The sequence below is a fragment of the Mirounga leonina genome, unplaced genomic scaffold (genome assembly GCF_011800145.1).
Source record: "Mirounga leonina isolate KUSES-001 unplaced genomic scaffold, KU_Mleo_1.0 Mir_114, whole genome shotgun sequence".
Classification (NCBI taxonomy): Eukaryota; Metazoa; Chordata; class Mammalia; order Carnivora; family Phocidae; genus Mirounga; species Mirounga leonina.
The window spans coordinates 53,761,555-53,778,357 of record NW_023270265.1 but is presented as its reverse complement, the minus strand read 5'-3'; the positions used below and the strand labels follow the sequence as shown (position 1 = coordinate 53,778,357).

Sequence of the window (16,803 nt, the reverse complement as noted above, 5' to 3'; positions counted from 1 at the left end):
ACCCGCTGAACGAGAGTGTTGTACTTTTTAAGTCTTTGCACTGAGGTGCAAACGGATCCGGCAGCTTGCCTCAGGCGCGCAAGGGTGATTCGTTTTTACGCATGTGCCGTGCCCTTTCACCGCCGCGCAGACCAAGCCATGGAACATTCCAGCTCCAGGAGGGGCCCCCCGCGCCCCTCCCTTTTGCCTTAGGTGCTTCCTGGCCTGTGGTTCGCAGAGGCGGTGGTGTGCGGGCCCCGCCCGCGGTGGTGCTGGTGCGTGCGCAGGAGGTGTGGTCGCCGCTGCGTGCAGCCCGCTGACGGTAGGACGTGCTGAGTTATGGCCGGTATTCAGAATTAGTGTCATAATTCACACACACACTTCACAGAAGACACTGCTTTATTCTGATAAGGAGTACCTACAGCTTACCTCATGACTAATAGAATATTGAGCATTACCCCCGGCGATTAGGAATTAGGGTGGTGCCCAGCATCACTGATTCTATCGAACGTTATTCTAGAAGTCTAGCCAGAGCAATAAGACAAGAAAAAGGAGGAAGGTTTATAAAGATGGGAAAGGAAGAAGTAAAAGCATCATTATTTGCAGGTGATATGATTGGGAAATACAAAAGAGGCTGCAAGCACATTAGAATTAATAAATAAATTTAGCGAGGTCACTGAATACAGGAATAAATAAAAATCAATTGTATTTCTGTATACTAGGTCTAGTAGTTTTTACAACTTCTTAGTTTGGGACAATTTTCGATTTACAGCCAGGTGGCAGAGAAGGTGCTGGTGTCCCCGTGCGTCCCTTCAGGTGAGCGTCTCATGGGACCATGGCACCTTTGTCAAAGCTGAGAAATTCCCGTTGGCACGACACCACTGGCTGAGCCACAGAGCGTAATAGGGTTTTTCCAGGTTTCCCCAGCCTTCACACGGATGTGTCTTTTCTGCCCTGGGACCCGGTCCAGGATACTGCTCTGCGTTTGGTCGTCCTGCCTCCTTTGTCCCCTCTGGACCCTGGCAGTTTCTCACTCTTGTTCTGGACACTTTGAGGAGACTGTTGGGTGTTTTGTGGGTGTCCCTCTATTTGGGTTTGTCAGGTGCCTTCTCATGATTAGCCTGGTTATGGGTTTTTGGGAAGAAGATCTAGGAGTTCAAGCAGTGCCCGCCATCTCTCCACTTCCCCTCCCTGCCCTGCAGCCGGGGCCAGTCACTGGGTGCACCTCACACCTCGGGGGGGCACCTACATGTGTTGTTTGGGATTCTCCTGTAATTCTTCCTGTTCAGTGGACTCGTGGGTGTTCTATTCCCAGGGTGCAGTCCCACGCTGTCGTGTTTAGGGGCTCAGATCGCCACAGCTCTTCTCCCCTTTCCCTCTTGTCCTGTGTCCTTTTGACATTCCCCCCCGCCCCCCCCCGGCCACCGCAGGTCTTTGCTTTGTGATGCTACCAGATACTTCTGCTTTGTACTTTCTCCACTAGAGAATCAACCCTTCTGCCATTTCTCCAAAAATCTCTGGTTCCTTTTTTTTGGAGAATGGTATCTGCAACCCAAGACCTGGATACGGGGTGTGCCTGATGCTACTGGGGTGTCACTGTTTCCAGGCCACTGGTTCTCAGGGGAATAGTTTGCCCCCCAGGGTACATTGGGTGATGTCTGGAGACATTGGTTGTCACAACTTGGGGGTGCTGCTGGCATCGGGGGGTAGAGACCAGAGGTGCCGGGAGCCCCCCCTGCAGTGCCCAGGGCCGCCCGCAGAGATGGTCCAACGAGAGCTAAGCCCCGTGCGGCCCTGTGGAGGGTGTGCTAGGAAGTGCATGTGTGTACCGACCCACATGTCCACACACACCTAGCCTCCCCACCAACTTTTCTGCAGCTTCATTCTCTGACGGCAGGAGGCCAGCAACCTTATCTACGATGTACTTATTGATGAGCCCTCGTGTGTAAGGAAAGTAGCTTTAGGATTGCTCATCTGGACTCTGGTGAGAAGTCTGTCCCCTGACTGGAGGGCAGTCCTTATGTGGTCTTGGGCCTCGCCCTTTCCCTTCAAACCACTGTTTCCCATGGTGACGTAGGTCAGCCCCCTAAAGGGGTGGGAGGTGGGTGAAGAGACAGGGCAGCCCCTCCCGCAGCGTGCCCCCGAGACCCCCCCCCCACATGTAGAGCAGGCTTCAAATAGTAATAGTGGCCATAGGAAGCGACCCCAAACTGCCCCTGTCTGAAGAGCCATCGTGGTCGGGGGCCAGCTGACGGGGTCCCCTTTCACAGGCCGGAAGCCCTTCTCAGAGCAGGGAGCGCATCCCCCCCCACAGCACGCAACGAACGGATCAGTGAGTTGTTCAGCACAGCATAGCCCAGCACTCTGAGCAGTGGCCAGGGCTGATGCTGTTTGGTTATGCTGCTGATTCTGTGGTCGGACCTGGCACCAGGATGCAGGTGGGCTGATGGGCGCTCCCTCCTGACTGGGCACCACTTCCCAGGCCAGGGCCTGACTGCCCGGGGCTCTGCAGGCCTTCTCCAGAAGGCGGCTCGTGGGCTGGCTGGCCAGACATCTCTCTCTCCATCTCTATTCAGCCCACTAGCGCTACCTTGGGCTTGCGCCAGCATGGTGCTCTTGGGGATGGTCAAACATCGCACATAGTGAGGGCTTCCCCCAGAGCCTCAGTACACTGAGCCAGCCTCCATCTGGCGCAGGAAGGGACTGCACAGGGTGGGTGGGTGGGGAACCTGGGAAGCAGGGCTCGTTGTGGGGCCTAAGGGGCTGTCAATTCACCTAAAGAAAAACCCATTGATTTGATTAGACCAGTGAAGTGGAGGGAGACCCTGGTCTTACGGCCTTTCTCAGAAGGAAGAGACAGCAGGGTTTAGTGATTTTAAGGTGGGTGAGGACGGGAATCACCCACCCCCCCACAACGGGGACACCAGAACCACCTAACGGTGGCTGCTACTGTCCAGTGACTTTCCTCTTCTGGGGCTCTCCTGCCACGCAGAGGGCTTCATCATTCATTACAGGGATGTTCCCAGATGATTCTGCCACAGAAAACATCAACCATTTATGTCCCCAAGTTATTTGAACCCCTGGCCTTCCACCTCTCCTTTTGCAGTGCCCACCAATCCTAAGCTCTTCTGTCAGGACCCTTCGCAGTAGCAGCCTCAAGGCACACCCCTGCCTTGCCCTGGGGAAGGAGGGGCTAGCTGTCCGGCCCTGAGTCTCTGGGGGAGGTTGGTGGCCTGCTGTGGTGTGGGGCCTGCCACGTGGGACCTGGCTGAGGCTGGGCAGAGCCCGTGGCAGAGTAGCTTTGGGGCCGTGCTGCGGTGGGGCCTTGGCGGCTCAGCAGTTTGGGGTGGTTTGCAGGTAAACGTTTCCTGCAGCAGTAGAAGGAGTCTGCTTGCTCCCAGGCCCGGGGGTTCTGGGGTTCGGTTCTGGTGGGCCCTGAATTAAGCGAATCGGCAGATCTGGCCCTTGTCCGTGCCGCCCAAGGACACGGCTGTGGCTAGGACTTCTTGTCCCCTCGTGCCCTCAGGAGCACCCCTGCAGCTGTCTCTGGCCACGAGGGAGCCCACCCTGACCCCCAAAGCAAGTGTCACTTTGGAGACAAACAAAATAAGGCCTATGGAAGCCGTCGTGGTAGAAATGATTTTATTTAGAAATCTGTGCCGGTGACATTCGAGCGACATGCCGACAGTCGTGCTTAAGCTGAAAGCCCGGTCACTTTCCCGTGAACAAATCGTTATGGCTGGAATGTGCGTTTGTGCCAGATGCTAACTCCGTTTCAGGCTCTGTGACGCTACCTTTGTTAAACTCAAAATCGGAGACTGCAGGTGTTTAGTAGAACATAATCCTCATACAAAAGCCAGCCCCCGCATCTGCATGGCGGGAAGCACTGAGTCCCTCTTCTGTTCTAGTGTCTTGGATGAGTTTATGTGGGAAACCTTCTCGACATTACAGACTCAGCATTTTATCACAAGTGACAGTTTTCCCAGAAATACCACTAGCTGGTTGTTCTAAAGAATCACTGATTCTGAAACAAGAGAACCACCTCCGGTCTCCCAGCAATTTGCAACGTGAGAACGTTGGTGCCCAGGATGGTGCCAGGGGTCTGAGCTCCCTGTCGTGAGGGGTGCGACCACACCTTCCTGGTCCCAGTGCATCTGGCTGGGGGCGTCTTCCACCTGCTGAGCAAACGCCCAACACCGGCTGTTTGGACACAGAGCCCCGGGGAAGCGCTTGGCACCATCCAGGCAGCACACGTCATCTCCTCCACGGCTCGGACAAAGCACTAGTGAAGGAAAGCGGCGGGGGCCGGGGCATAGGTATGCACAGCGCATGCATGGCTTCTGAGGCAGAGGGGCGCGGGCCCCAGGCCACCAGGTGGGACTGGGGGATGCTCTCGGGGCCCCGAGGCCTTGAGTCTGCTCTGGAGCTGCTGTTTGTGACCTGTGTGCTTTGCCGGGAAGCAGAGCCTTGCAGGCCTCACTGGGAGCTGTTCTAAGTGGTGGGGGTTGGCAACGGCGGAGGGCACGCGGGACCATGGGCACTGGGGGCTGCAGCGTGGAGCTGTGAGGTGCTCACCAGCAGAAGGAGGCTGGGCCGGGACAGACCCCATCAGGCCTGCTGGGGCAAGGGCTGCAAAACTCGGGCACCCCCACATGGGCTGGAATGGGGGTGAGCTGAGCTGGGCCCCTAGAGGGGAGTCTGGAAGGAGGGGTCCGGGGAGGTGGGGAGTGTGGAGGGAAAGTCTGGGGTGTGAGGAAAGGCCTGAGGAGTGTGGGGGGAGGTTTGGGGGGGGTCTGAGTGGAAGAAGGGAGGTCTGGGCATGGGAGTGTGGACCCAGGTTGGGGCTTGGGCCACTGGGAAGCCTCAGGGCCCCAGTGGAAGGTTTTGGAAACCCCTGGAACCTGTGGTTGGCATAGGGGTCAGAGGTCATTTTGGTCCTTGGTTGCTGGGCAGACGTAAGCCAGACTCATGAAAACACTGCTCTGAGTCAGGGTGGGTGGGTGTGGGTTTTTTGGGGGCGGGATCCCTGGGGACCTGGGGGAGAGCGGTTTATCTCTAAGAAGTATAAATGGGTATGTGGCTCCTGGGGAGTTTACTTATTCTATTTCTGTTTTAATTTTTAAATATAGTTTTACACTAGCAGAAACACCCCGACCTCCACTGGAGCCTGTCCTCTCCGGCTTAGCCAGGCCCTGGAGCCTTCCCTTCCCGGTGCCCCCCGGGCATGTACCCCGCCGCCCAGGCTGAGCCCCGGGTCCCGCGCCGTGCTCTTGGGCTCCCTAGTCTACAGCAGCAGGTGCGCGTTGCTGGGACCTTCTGGGCCTGGGACAGCAAGCGGTGCCTCCTTTGTACCCAGGTCTGTCCTTGCTTTGGAATCCCCACCACACCCGCCGTCCCCATTACTGAAACGTGGCCTTCATTCTCCGTAACTTGTCCTGGATCTTCCGGGAGTGCTTTTCGCTGGTGGTCTGGTGGAAGGAGGCCCTGTTGTCTGCCGCTAAAATGGAAATGTCGGCCCCGCTGAAGCGTGCAATTCTTTGCTTGAGGTAGGACTGCAGCTTGGGGTCGGGCGCGAACATGTAGGGGTTCTCCTGGAATGCACGCACCTGGCTCACCACCTTGGCTATGTTTCTGTGAATGGGGGAGACGTGAACTGTTAGTCTGCATGAGCCTGCGCTTGTGAATTCCCAGCGCATCCCGGGAAGTGTGTAACCCAAACCTCTCCCGGTACAAACTCTGGGGTGAGTTTTCTGTATTTATTCACAAGGCCCAACCTCATTTCAGTACTCAGGCCTGTCTGCCCACCCGCACTCCCATCCATCCCTCTGCTCATGCCTCTGTCCGTCGGTCTATCCAGCCACTCTTCAGTCCATAAACATGTGCTGAAAATCTGTGCTGGGCCTGGTTGGTGCTAAGGGTTCCGACATGAATACACCCCAGTGTCAGCCCGAGCGCCCACAGAGGAGGTAGAGGAGATAGACAGATGCAGGGTCACTTAAGGGTGTACTCAGGGGTCACTGGGCACATGTTTCTCCTCAGCTCTGTGTTCAGGGACATCATGATCACGGCTCAAGAGCCACCATCACAAAAGTATTTACACCCTGGCATTGGCCAACGCTGTGCACCGGGACTCATTCCCTGGAGAGCGGGAAGTTAACTGTGACCACACACCCCAGGTGTCATCCAAGAAAACGGGGACCACGAAGCAGAAGTCAGTAATTCTGCCTGGGGGAGGCCATGGACTTCATAGACATTCTCATCCTGATTGTGGATAAAGAGACAGCACCTCCAGAATGAAGGATGGCACTTTGGTCATTAAAAGACAAGCATGCGGGGCGCCCCGGTGGCTCAGTCGGTTATACGTCCGACTCTTGATTTGGGCTCAGGTCATGATCTCCTGAGATCGAGCCCCACGTGGGGGCTCTGTGCTGGGCGTGGAGCCTGCTTGGGATTCTCTCTCTCCCTCTGCACCCCGCCCCCCCGCCGCCCATCTCTCTTCCTCAAATAAATAAAGACAAACATGTATATACATCCAGACCTAAAACAGAGTGAAGAAGAGTCATCATCAGGCCTCCGCCCACGCTCCTTCGGGACCGTGGCCTTCCCTCTTAATTGTTAGTTTCCATTTTGCTGACACAGACCAGTGTGCACTGCGATGCCTCTTAAGTAACTTTTTAAGTTGGTGACAGGAAGGAGGTTGGAACCACTGGGCTGCAGGTCCCCTGGGCTGTGCCTGCTGAGATCTGCCCTTGACCCTAAGGGGTGTGCAGCTGGACTGTGGCCTGACCAGCCTCACCCGTCTGCACATGTGGGTGATGCAGAGGGGGGAAGGAGAACAGGTGGGTCCAAGGCTATGGGGGTGCAGGCCTCTGGAGAAGGGCTGGCCCAGGCCTGTGACATATGGGGGGGCATCTCCGATGAGGCCTGGCGCCCCCAGGGGAGGAGGGGTGGAGGCAGCTTGTGGCTTCCGAGGCAGAGAGGAGTGTGGCCCTCTTTGTCTGGGGTCACCAAGGTGGTTTTCACAAGCAGCCCCCAGTCTGCACCTCTCAGGGGTGCTGGGCCCCCAGGGGTGCTGGGCCCCCAGGGGTGCTGGGCAGGGGAACCGTGGCACCACCGGAGCAGGCTGAGGACTGGCCACGGGTGCTGTGCAGACAGCGCTAGGGTGAGGGGCCCATGGGGTCGTTGGGAGCATAGCCCCTCACCTGAGCTTGCTCCACCTGTGGGCCCCATTGGTCATGGTGAAGCCCCCTGTCTCCAGCTGCTGGATGTGCATGGCCAGGAGGCGGGCTGAGGGCAGCGTGGGCTGGGCCCGGAAGCGCCGTCCTTCCATCAGACACAGGCTGTCGCTCTTCAGGAAGACCTGGGGGCCCAGCCAGGGGTGTGGGGAGGGGGAGACGGATGAGAGGTCAGTCCAGGGCACTCAGCTCAGCCAGTCTGGGCTGGTGCTAGTACCCGCCCCTGCCCCCCAGCAAGGGGGCTACACAGCACTGATTTACTTCCGATCCTCACTGTGCCTCAGATGACTGGATCGGGGCCGAAAGTCTGGATGTCTGAAGCCTGCAGGCGCCAAGGGAACGCGGACACACCCACCGGAAAGCTACACACTTCCTGCCACCAGAAATGGCAAACTTGTTTCCTGACTGACTCTCTGGGCTCCACAAAATAGCCGGGTGGCCCAGCTGCCCCAAGGAGGCCAAGACCCAGGCTGCCCGGCTTCAGGGACCTGTTTCTGGTGTCGACTGAGGACACACGCCAGCCCTCCCGCCCCACAGAGAGCTGTCTGGGGCAGGAGCTGTGGGGCCTTGGCGGCAGTCTGCTCCCAGGACCTCCTCCAGGGAGATGCCCAGCCTTCCAGTGTTTCCTCATCTATGACCTCAGGAGGCTGCAAGGAGGCCAGTGGGTCACTAAGCTCAGCTTGGTCCTCTGGGCATCTGTACCGGGTGCATGGCCTGCAGTCTGTGCCCTGTGGGGCGATGGGCAAGACTGGGCAGCTCTGGGTGGGGGTGTGGGTGGCTGTGTGGTCTGGGGGCCGCGACGCAGGCTCTGCCTGGTGAGCCCCCCAGAGAGGTGCAGAGCATGTCTGCAGGGGACGCCCCAGGGGGACATGCTTCCGGAAGCTCATGCACAGCACCAGTACCTCGACGGCCTTCAGCTCTTCCATGACCTCCGCTATCTTCGCGGGTAAAATTCTCCAGGCCTGAAATAGAAGCACAGGTGAGCCCCCTGTGGCTGTGGTGCCCACATGCCACCCGTGACCAGTGGCTCTCCAGGGTCACTCACAGGGGACTGCCTCACGGCCAGGTGCTCCAGGCCTCCCAGAATCTGCATGGCTGTCGCGAAGTTCCTCTGCTCGTAGCAAGATTTTGCAATCAGCAAAAATTTGGACAGCAAATTCACCTGCAGCTGAAACCAGAGAAGGACATGCTCAGGGTCCTCTGATTTAAGACAAGCCGGTAGAGGGCCTCTGGGGACCCGTCAGAGTAACCCAGCGCCAGGCATCGGGGCAGCGAGGGCCCCTCCACCTGTGTGGGGAGCAGGTGGTGAGTGGGCTCCGGTCCGGGGGGCAGTGGCCATGACGGGGCAGGAGGACAGGCGTGACTTGAAAACACAAAACAGAAAGGCAAGTGCCCCATAAGCATAAAGATGTGAGAAGAAGTCAACCTCGCTCCTCAAAAGCCAAGTCACTCCCAAGACAAACCTCTGCTCTAGGCGCAGGACAAATGGGGGAGGGGGCACAGCTTCAGGACCGAAGGGCGCCCGGCTGGGAGGAGGGAGCCCATACCTCTCCCGGCCGTCGCGAAACAAACGGGCAGCTTCTCATTTTCTGCAGGGCGGAGTGTACTGCTCCCCCAGTTTCAGAGCCTGACGGGTGGGGGTGGGCTGGCTTTGGTTCCACGGGTCAGCAGACTCGACAGCAACACCCCACGGGGTTCTCATTCCTAACGGGGCCCACCCTTTCAGAGCTGCCTCACCCTAGGAACTGTCACCCGGGCCGGGGCCACCCTTCAGGTGGGGACAGTGCCTGTGGGTCCCCACCACGTGCCTCTGCACTGGGCTTGACCTCGTCTGCATAGATTCCGATGCTCTCGAGGGTCACACAGATGGAAGCTCATTCACCCTGGTCGCCTCCCATTGTCCAGCTGCGTGCCTCTTAAAAGAGCTCGAAAAACATTTACTCGCTTATACTTTTTTTTTTTTTTTAAAGATTTATTTATTTGACAGAGAGAGAGACAGCGAGAGCAGGAACACAAGCAGGGGGAGTGGGAGAGGGAGAAGCAGGGCTCCCGCAGAGCAGGGAGCCCGATTTGGGACTCGATCCCAGGACCCCAGGATCATGACCTGAGCCGGAGGCAGCGCTTAACGAATGAGCCACCCAGGAGCCCTACTCGCTTATACTTTTCAAGTTGACGTCCCAATTTTTTCTTCGTATATTTAAACAGATTCAAAATATGTACTTTCCAGCACTTTCAGATAAAACTGTTCCATCACATTTTTGTTTTTTTTAAAAAATGTTTGTGGTAAAAAACGCGTAATATAAAATCTACTCTTGAGCCGTTTTTAACACTCAGTAGTGTTAACTACAATCCCCTGCTTGTGTCACAGCTTAGAACTCTGTTTTGTGAAACTGAAACTGCATCAAACCCCTGCTCCCCACCCCCCGCCCCCAGCCCCTGGCGCCCAGCCTCCTAATTTCTGGCTGTGTGATTTCAACCACTCCAGGGGCCTCCTAGAGTGGAATCACGCAGTGTTTGTCTTTGTGTGACTGGCTTGTTTCCCTGAGCGTAACGTCCTTTGGGTTCATCCACGTTGTAGCCTGTATCAGGATTTCATTCCTTTTTAAGGCTGAATGATATTCCAGAGTACAACAGACCACATCCTGTTTATCCATTTATCTGTGGATGGACATTTGGGTGCTTCTTTCTTTTCGCTGCTGTGTCCTATCACTTGAAAGACTATCTGATTAAACTGAAATCCAGTTTTGCCTTCAAATCCACCATAATTCATCTAAAAAAAAAAGTCAGCAAGCTTTTCTTTAAGGTGGCAAGCTTCACACCGTTTCTTTTTCTTCTTCACCTGTCTTTCCATTCTGTGCCCCCAAGGGTCATCTGCATGACTGCACGGTTACCACCAAGGACAGTTAATGACTGCCCATTGTATTCTCTGGCTCAAAATCGAATTTTAGCCCTTTTCTTGACCACAGTTTACAAATATAAAAGTCTTCTGGATTGTTCTGATGTTACAGTAAGTAACACACAATGTGTGAAACAATATATCATCAGAATGTGACAAACACCTTTGTCCAAGGTCCACGTGCAGTTTCATTAGAAACACGGCTCCCACTCTTTCTCCTGTTGGTTCCTGCATGTGGGTGTATTGCTCATTTGAATAATTCTGTCTTTTGCTTACAGGGATGTGGGAGCCCTTTCACGACAATGGAAGGAGTTCTGCCCCGGTGACATCATGAGCCCTTCCAAGCTGGGTGCCAACAACTGGGTGAGCATCTCTTGATCTGTTCCATTGTGCTGACCACGCAGGCCTGTAAATGTGTCATGCCTCTCTGTGTTGACCCGCTGGGCAGGGAACCTGCAGACTCAGGACACAGAGCCCATCTTCTCTCTTGGGCTGGGTGGGGGCCTGTCCTCCCTCTTTTTGGAGGCTCAGATGTAGGTATTCTCCTGGGAAGCTGAGGTCCGTGAAGTGACTATTGACTGTCCTTGGTCGGTTCTCCTTGGAAGTCCTTGTGAAGCCCAACCACACAAGCCCGTTTGAAGACCCTGATTTAGGGAAGCCACATCTTGATGTCACTCATGATATCTGTAATGTTGTGGATTAGAACAAAATGGGTAAAGCCCAGGCTCCCTGTTCCCACATCCTGGCAGAAATGATGGGTCAGTCTGTTGGCTAACAAATCCCTAAAACTTGAAAATTCTCCCCCAAGGGGGAAAAAGTAGAAAACTCTGCATGTGTTAATGGGCCTTGGGTTGCCCTGTGGGTTTGGGGTGAGCGCAAACACGGGGGAACCTTAGAAAGACAAATTGCAGAGGCTGTTAATGCAGGAATAGACTTATCTTCACTTTGCTGTCTGATGAGGAGGTGGTGGCCTCTGCGGGCTCTGGGGCAGCTGGGGCGGAACAATGGTGCCTCCCACCCCTGAGCGCCCCCTGTGAGGCTCTGCCCAGGGGCAGCAGTAGAGGGGATCATGCTTGAGGAGACCTGTTGTTTGGGCCAGAGTTTGCTTTAAGGGAGTGGTGGGTGTCTCCCCATGGGAAGGGACTGTGTTACACAGGAGGAGCCCTCGTGGTCCCGACTGTCATTCCTCTGCATGCCAGTGTGGCCACTTCACGTGCGCAGGACTCCAGTGACGCTCCCTCCCACTGCTGGCCTCAGGCGGCAAGAAACTGGAGGCCTTGGCAATAGGGTGTTGACCGGGTGGAGGTGCAGATGCACTAGGGACTGGGGCGCTCTGTCCTCCCTCAACCCTCCTGAGTGGGTGGGAACCTGGAGGGAGGTGCTGGCTTTGAGCCAGGTGACTGTCCTTGGCCTGCCCAGCACCTGCCTGAAGCAGGTGAGTGAGTTCAGGCTGAGATACCCACAGTCCAGGCCAAGAGAGGCCCGAGAACAGCAAGAGCTTGACCTTGACTGCTCCTCTGACCTGTGTTCATTTCTTCCACAGACTGGCTGACAACACACACTGTACCGCCTGCAGGGGATGTGACAGTGATGGGGAATGTGCCTAAGTTGGTTCCCACTCTCGGAGCGTTCAGGTTAGTGGGACCCTTCCGAGTCACAATTCCCAGCCCCGGGCCTGGCTCAGGCAGGAGTGCGGAGGGAGCCCCCTAGGGGTGCACTCTGAACCCTGAGTGTGAGCGTGAGAGTGTATGAGGGGCTGTGTGTGAGCAGGATGGTGTGAGTGTGGGAGAGAGAGGGCGTGTGTGTGACAGGGAGTGTGTGTCAGGGAATCTGTGAGAAGATCTATGTGGGTAACAGGGACTATTTAGGAGGGTTTCTGTGTCAGAGAGATCATGTATGTAAAAGCAATAGTGTGTGTGAGTGAGAGGGAGTGTGTCAGTGTAAGAGGGAGCACGTGTGTGAATGTGAGGGGGTATATGTGTGAGAGGGTGTGTGCGAGTGTGAGGATGGTATGGGTGTGAGGGAGTGTGAGGAAGCGTGTGAGTGTGAGGAGGTATGTGTGAGAGGGAGTGTGTGTGTGAATGTGAGGGGGTATGTGTGTGAGGGAATGTGAGGAAGTGTGTGAGTGTGAGGAGGTATGTGTGAGAGGGAGTGTGTGTGTGAGTGTGAGGGGGTATGTGTGTGAAGGGGTGTGTTTGTGTAAGACTGTGCATGTATCAGAGTGTATGCACATGTGTGAGACCCTGTGTGTGCACACACGTAGATGTGCAAGTTCCACGGAGGAGAGGCTTGTCGTGCCGATCGGAGCCAGTGTGCATTTGCAGCAGAGCGAAGAGCCATGTCAGGCTGGGGGTGTGACAGGCGGCGCACACTGGAGAGCTGGATGGTGTCTGACGTCACCACCAACAAAAGCTGTGCCACTACTTTTACGCTCTGCCTAGGGTTGAGTCTATGGATTCCCTGCACTTGGGAGAACATTCGACTGGGGTTCCACAGGAGGCACCACGTGTCCATGCAGCTCTACCCCAAACCCTTCTCTGAGCTGGAAGCTGCCGAGGCACCAACCTTGGAGGTGTGGCTGGTCACAATTTCAGCTGCCACCCAGGTGCTGACGTCATCTGCACTTCTCAAAAGCTGTAATAGGTACTTGTCCTGCACGTAATTGGGCAGAAACAAGCTGCAGGTTTTGGCTGACAGAGACTCGGAGGAGCTGGCTCTGGAAGAGACACAGGTGCACATCACAGCGAGGACGTGTGGAGGTGGCCCTGCCCAGCCCTGGGGTGCAGGGGGCTCTCCAGATCCACGTGGGGCCGGCAGGATGGGCTCTGCGGAGAGGGGAGGGCCTGGCTCCGAGGCCACTCATGACACCAGCATGTCCCTTCGGCCACTAGTGTCCACGAGGCACTCAGGTGAAGCCCCCAAGCCCCTGCCACCAGCCATCTGTCCCAGGACTCTGGGGTGACACCCCACAGGTGAACACTCACTTGGGGATGGCCACACTTTTGTCCATGACGCCCAGGGCCCGTGAGTTTAAGAAGTGGACGGGATGGCACTTTTGAAATAATTCCTGTCAGAGACAAGGACACAGATGTTCAGTGCTTTCCCAGGGGCCGTGAGGACAAGGCAGCATCTCTGGGGGATCCTCTACCTGCCCAGCCGTGATGACGCAGGTAGGATGACTGGAGTCACCATCACTGCTGTCGCCTGCCAAGTGACACAGGACCCGGGGTGGTGGGGGGGAGGGTCGCAGGGTGGGATGCCTGGGGAAGGGACACCTGGGGCGGGGCTCAGGGCGGGAGCGGAGGCGCCAGGAGGGCGGCGGCCGGGAGGGCGCCCTCTAGCGCTTGCGGGGGGGAGTGTCCGGGACGGAGGGGTCGCTGTGCCGCCGGGGAAGAGCCTTTCCCCACGCGGTCCCCACCCGCCCCCGCCTGTGCATGTGGCCCCTTTCACGGCCCTCGCCGTGTCCCTCCCCGTGACGCCCCTGCAGGCCCGTCACCTGTTGCAGAAGCGTTAGCTGGCTGAAGAGCTGGTGGGCGCTGTACTCGGTCAGGAAGTGCGGGCCCTTCTCGTTGGCCTTGGCAGAGGGGCCGGCGAAGTCCTCGAAGAAGCAGGGCTTGGGCAGGGCCGACGCGATGCTGTACTGGCGCTCCTTGTGTGGCAGGGCCAGCCCGTTGCCCCGGGACAGCCTCCAGGGGAAGCTCTGTGGGGCAAGGCCAGGCTGTGCTAAGGGGCCGTCAGCCCAGCTGGCCCTTCAGGTGGGCAGCCTGGCGGGGGGGGGGGGGGGGGGGGGGGGGGCCGGGGCCCTTCGGCCTGGCTCAGCTAGAGCCACGGAACAAAGCCCTCCTGCCCGTGGCCGTGTCGGCTCAAGGACGCTGCCCCGCTCGTCTCAGCAGGTCCCCCACGGACACAGCCACTGAAGTTTGGGGCCGTCCCCATATACTACGGACAGGTTCCTTCAGACCCGGCCCCCATCCCAGGCCATTTCCTGGCGATGGCGTCTCCCACCCAGACCTCTGGCGGAGGGTCAGGAACGTTAGGTCGTCTGAGGAGCTGGCCTGGGCTCCCCGGCTGTCCTGTCCTCGAGCAGGGTGAGGGGCAGGAGGTGCCAGCCTCACAGGGTTGGTGCCTAGGACTGGCAACGTGGGGAGCATGTGTGTATGTGCAGGTGTGTGTGCGGCACGTGTGTTCACGTGTGTGCATGCACTGTGTTCTCTGGGCTGGGCTCAGGGAGCCGCGCTGCCCGCCCCAGGAGGCCCTCCCCTGGGAAAGGCCCCCACCTTCCGGGAGATGCCATCTTCTGAGAACCTCTTACAGAGGGCATTGAGAGGTCTGGTGTCCTCCTCGGCTTCCTTGGGGTCCTCCAGGTCTGTGCCACGTGAGGTCCCCTTGGCCCGCCGGTCAGCGCCCACCTCCAGGAGGCCCAGCAGGTGCTCCGCTGAGCCGTCCAGTGGCAGGATCTGGGCAGAAGCACAAGGCAGTCACTTGCCACCCAGACGAGGGTGGTGGCTCTCACCCTGAGTGCTGCCCGCGGAGGGGCAGGGGCTGCTCAGGTGCTCTGCCTGTGGTCACCTTGGAAGAGATGAAGTCCTCAAGCCTGCCCAGGAGCCCGGTGTTCTGAGTGAAGTCCACAGCATAGCAGTCTTCCAGCCAGGCCTGCAGCAGGCAGAAGCTTCGCTTGTAGATCTTGGTGAAGGTCGAGGTGGGGTCCTGGTGGGCCCTGCAGGCAGAGGGGAGGAGATCTAAGCCATGCAGGGTCCCCTGCTGGCCCTGCGAGCCCTGCTGCCCAACGCCGCACTGGGGCAGACGGCTGCCTGTGGGCACCCCGCCAAGCAAGGGGGCGTCAGTGGGGTCTGAGCGTGGCTCTGTCTTCGAGGGCTATTTCAGCCCTACCCTCCTGTCTCAGGGGACGGGAGAGACAGCCAGTAGCTGCCCAGGAGGGCCCCGGGCTCAGTGACCGGGACAGGAGCCTGCTGCCTCTCCTCCACTCTTGCCCGGCGCCCGGTCCCAGAGCACCTGTCACCCCCTGCAGCCAGGGCCCGGGACGCGGGGGGTCTGGGAGGCGGTGTGCAGGTGCTCCATAGGAGGTGGGGTGGGAGCCTGGCTCCACAGATGGAGGTCTCTCCTGTGAGTTCCTGCCCCCGGGGAGGGAGTGCACCGGGAGTCTGGCCGTGATGCCAGGCCAGCTCAGAGAACAGGCCAGAGCAAGTCCATCTAGCTTCTCCACTGACCCCAGCCCTTGGCTGCCCATGTGTTGCAGAGGAAGGCTGAGGGCTGGCAGGACCCTTGTCCCCCCCCCCCCCCCCGACTGCCCTCCTCTTGGCACTCACCTGTCTTCCTACCCGCCCCTCCCCCCACCCTCCCATTCCCCCATCCCCACCACCCCCATCAGCATCAGTGGCCTCTCTCTGGCCGCTCTCCCCCCCAGGCACAGCTGGCTCCCTTCTCTGGGGCCCCATGTCCCCAGTCCTTGTTCTTCCTTCTCCCACCAGGCTCTGCCCTCATCCTTGTCAGGGTCACCAGGGACCCCCTCGCCCTTCATAGTCACTAACGAGGTGCCATGGGGTCCACCCTGTGGCTGGGTCACCCCTTGTGGGGTGCTGGGCCCGTGGCCGCACCTGGACAGGGTGCTGTTGATGCGGTCCAGGAGGAAGTGCAGGAAGTCCTGGGGTGTGCAGAAGTACCGGAAGGTGTAGAGGAATTGCTGTACGTACCCCTCCAGGAAGGCGTCACTGGGGCCGAGAGGAGGCAGTCAGAGCACAGGGATGGCTGCCACGCGTCCTCCAGCCCTGCTGGCCTGGAGCCAGGCCCCCACGCCCGAGCAGCCAGTCCTGGGGGCCCTGGCAGGCCTCTCCTCCCACCAGACCTTACCTGTGCTGCAGGTAAGTGGGGGAGGCCCGGCTCCCCGCAGCCCTCCTTAGCAGTTCTGGGGTAAATGTGTGAAAGAGAGAGCGTGTGAATGTGCATGAGTGTGAAGGCGTGTGAGTTCTGTGTGTGTGAGCGTGTACACGCATGCCCTTGCAGGAGAATGGCGGACAAGAGAACCACTTGGAGAAGTAAAAGGTGCATGTGGAGGGTTGGTAACATCAGGGACTCCCAACCGTATCCAGTGGGAGGATCTTCTTTGCCACTGATGTTTAAGGTCCCCTCACTATCTGCTTCTAGAACCTACTCAGAAAACGCCTATGCGCAGGCAGCGACTCCAGCCCCAAACTGGAACTCACTGCATTAGAAATGAGCGTGGCAATTTGTGCCCCAAAGTTCTCAGTTTCTTCACGGCAAAACCAGGTAGTTGAGGGAACGAGGGTCCTTCTGCTTCACCGAGCGTCCCCCACCCTCAGGGATGCCCCAGGGAGCCCCAGGTCAGGCGACACCATGCAGGTCAGTGATTGAGTCCCGGAAACAAGAAAGCTGCGTGGGTCCTGGCAAGGCTGCCTCCCCAGCCACTGGGAGGTGCTTCAGAGTGGAGACATGATGTCTGAAGAATGAGGGTGGCCAGCCACCCAGTCACCCTGGGGCTTCTGTAGGCTGGGGACGCTGTGGCCGGGGTCAGGCCCAGCCTGTGAAGATAAACCACGTGAGTGAAGGCTCTCCCCTTGTTGGAGGTGCTGTGCACAAACACACAGCGCACAATGCAAGAGCCCTCAACACACACACACACCCATGCACACATGCACACCCCACTCACACCCCACA

At 58.0% G+C, this 16,803-nt stretch overlaps 1 protein-coding gene across 1 annotated transcript in view; it reads right to left on the bottom strand.

Moving 5' to 3' along the window:
• Positions 1 to 5,267: 5,267 nt before the first annotated feature.
• The window catches only part of KNDC1 (kinase non-catalytic C-lobe domain containing 1), a 62,344-nt gene continuing 50,808 nt past the window's right edge, over positions 5,268 to 16,803 (bottom strand). The window contains 10 exon segments of the mRNA XM_034986516.1: positions 5,268 to 5,610; positions 7,182 to 7,339; positions 8,117 to 8,176; positions 8,260 to 8,382; positions 12,676 to 12,826; positions 13,095 to 13,177; positions 13,607 to 13,810; positions 14,388 to 14,567; positions 14,680 to 14,827; positions 15,726 to 15,839. Coding sequence (XP_034842407.1) covers positions 5,379 to 5,610; positions 7,182 to 7,339; positions 8,117 to 8,176; positions 8,260 to 8,382; positions 12,676 to 12,826; positions 13,095 to 13,177; positions 13,607 to 13,810; positions 14,388 to 14,567; positions 14,680 to 14,827; positions 15,726 to 15,839 — 1,453 coding nt within the window. The 3' untranslated portion in view covers positions 5,268 to 5,378.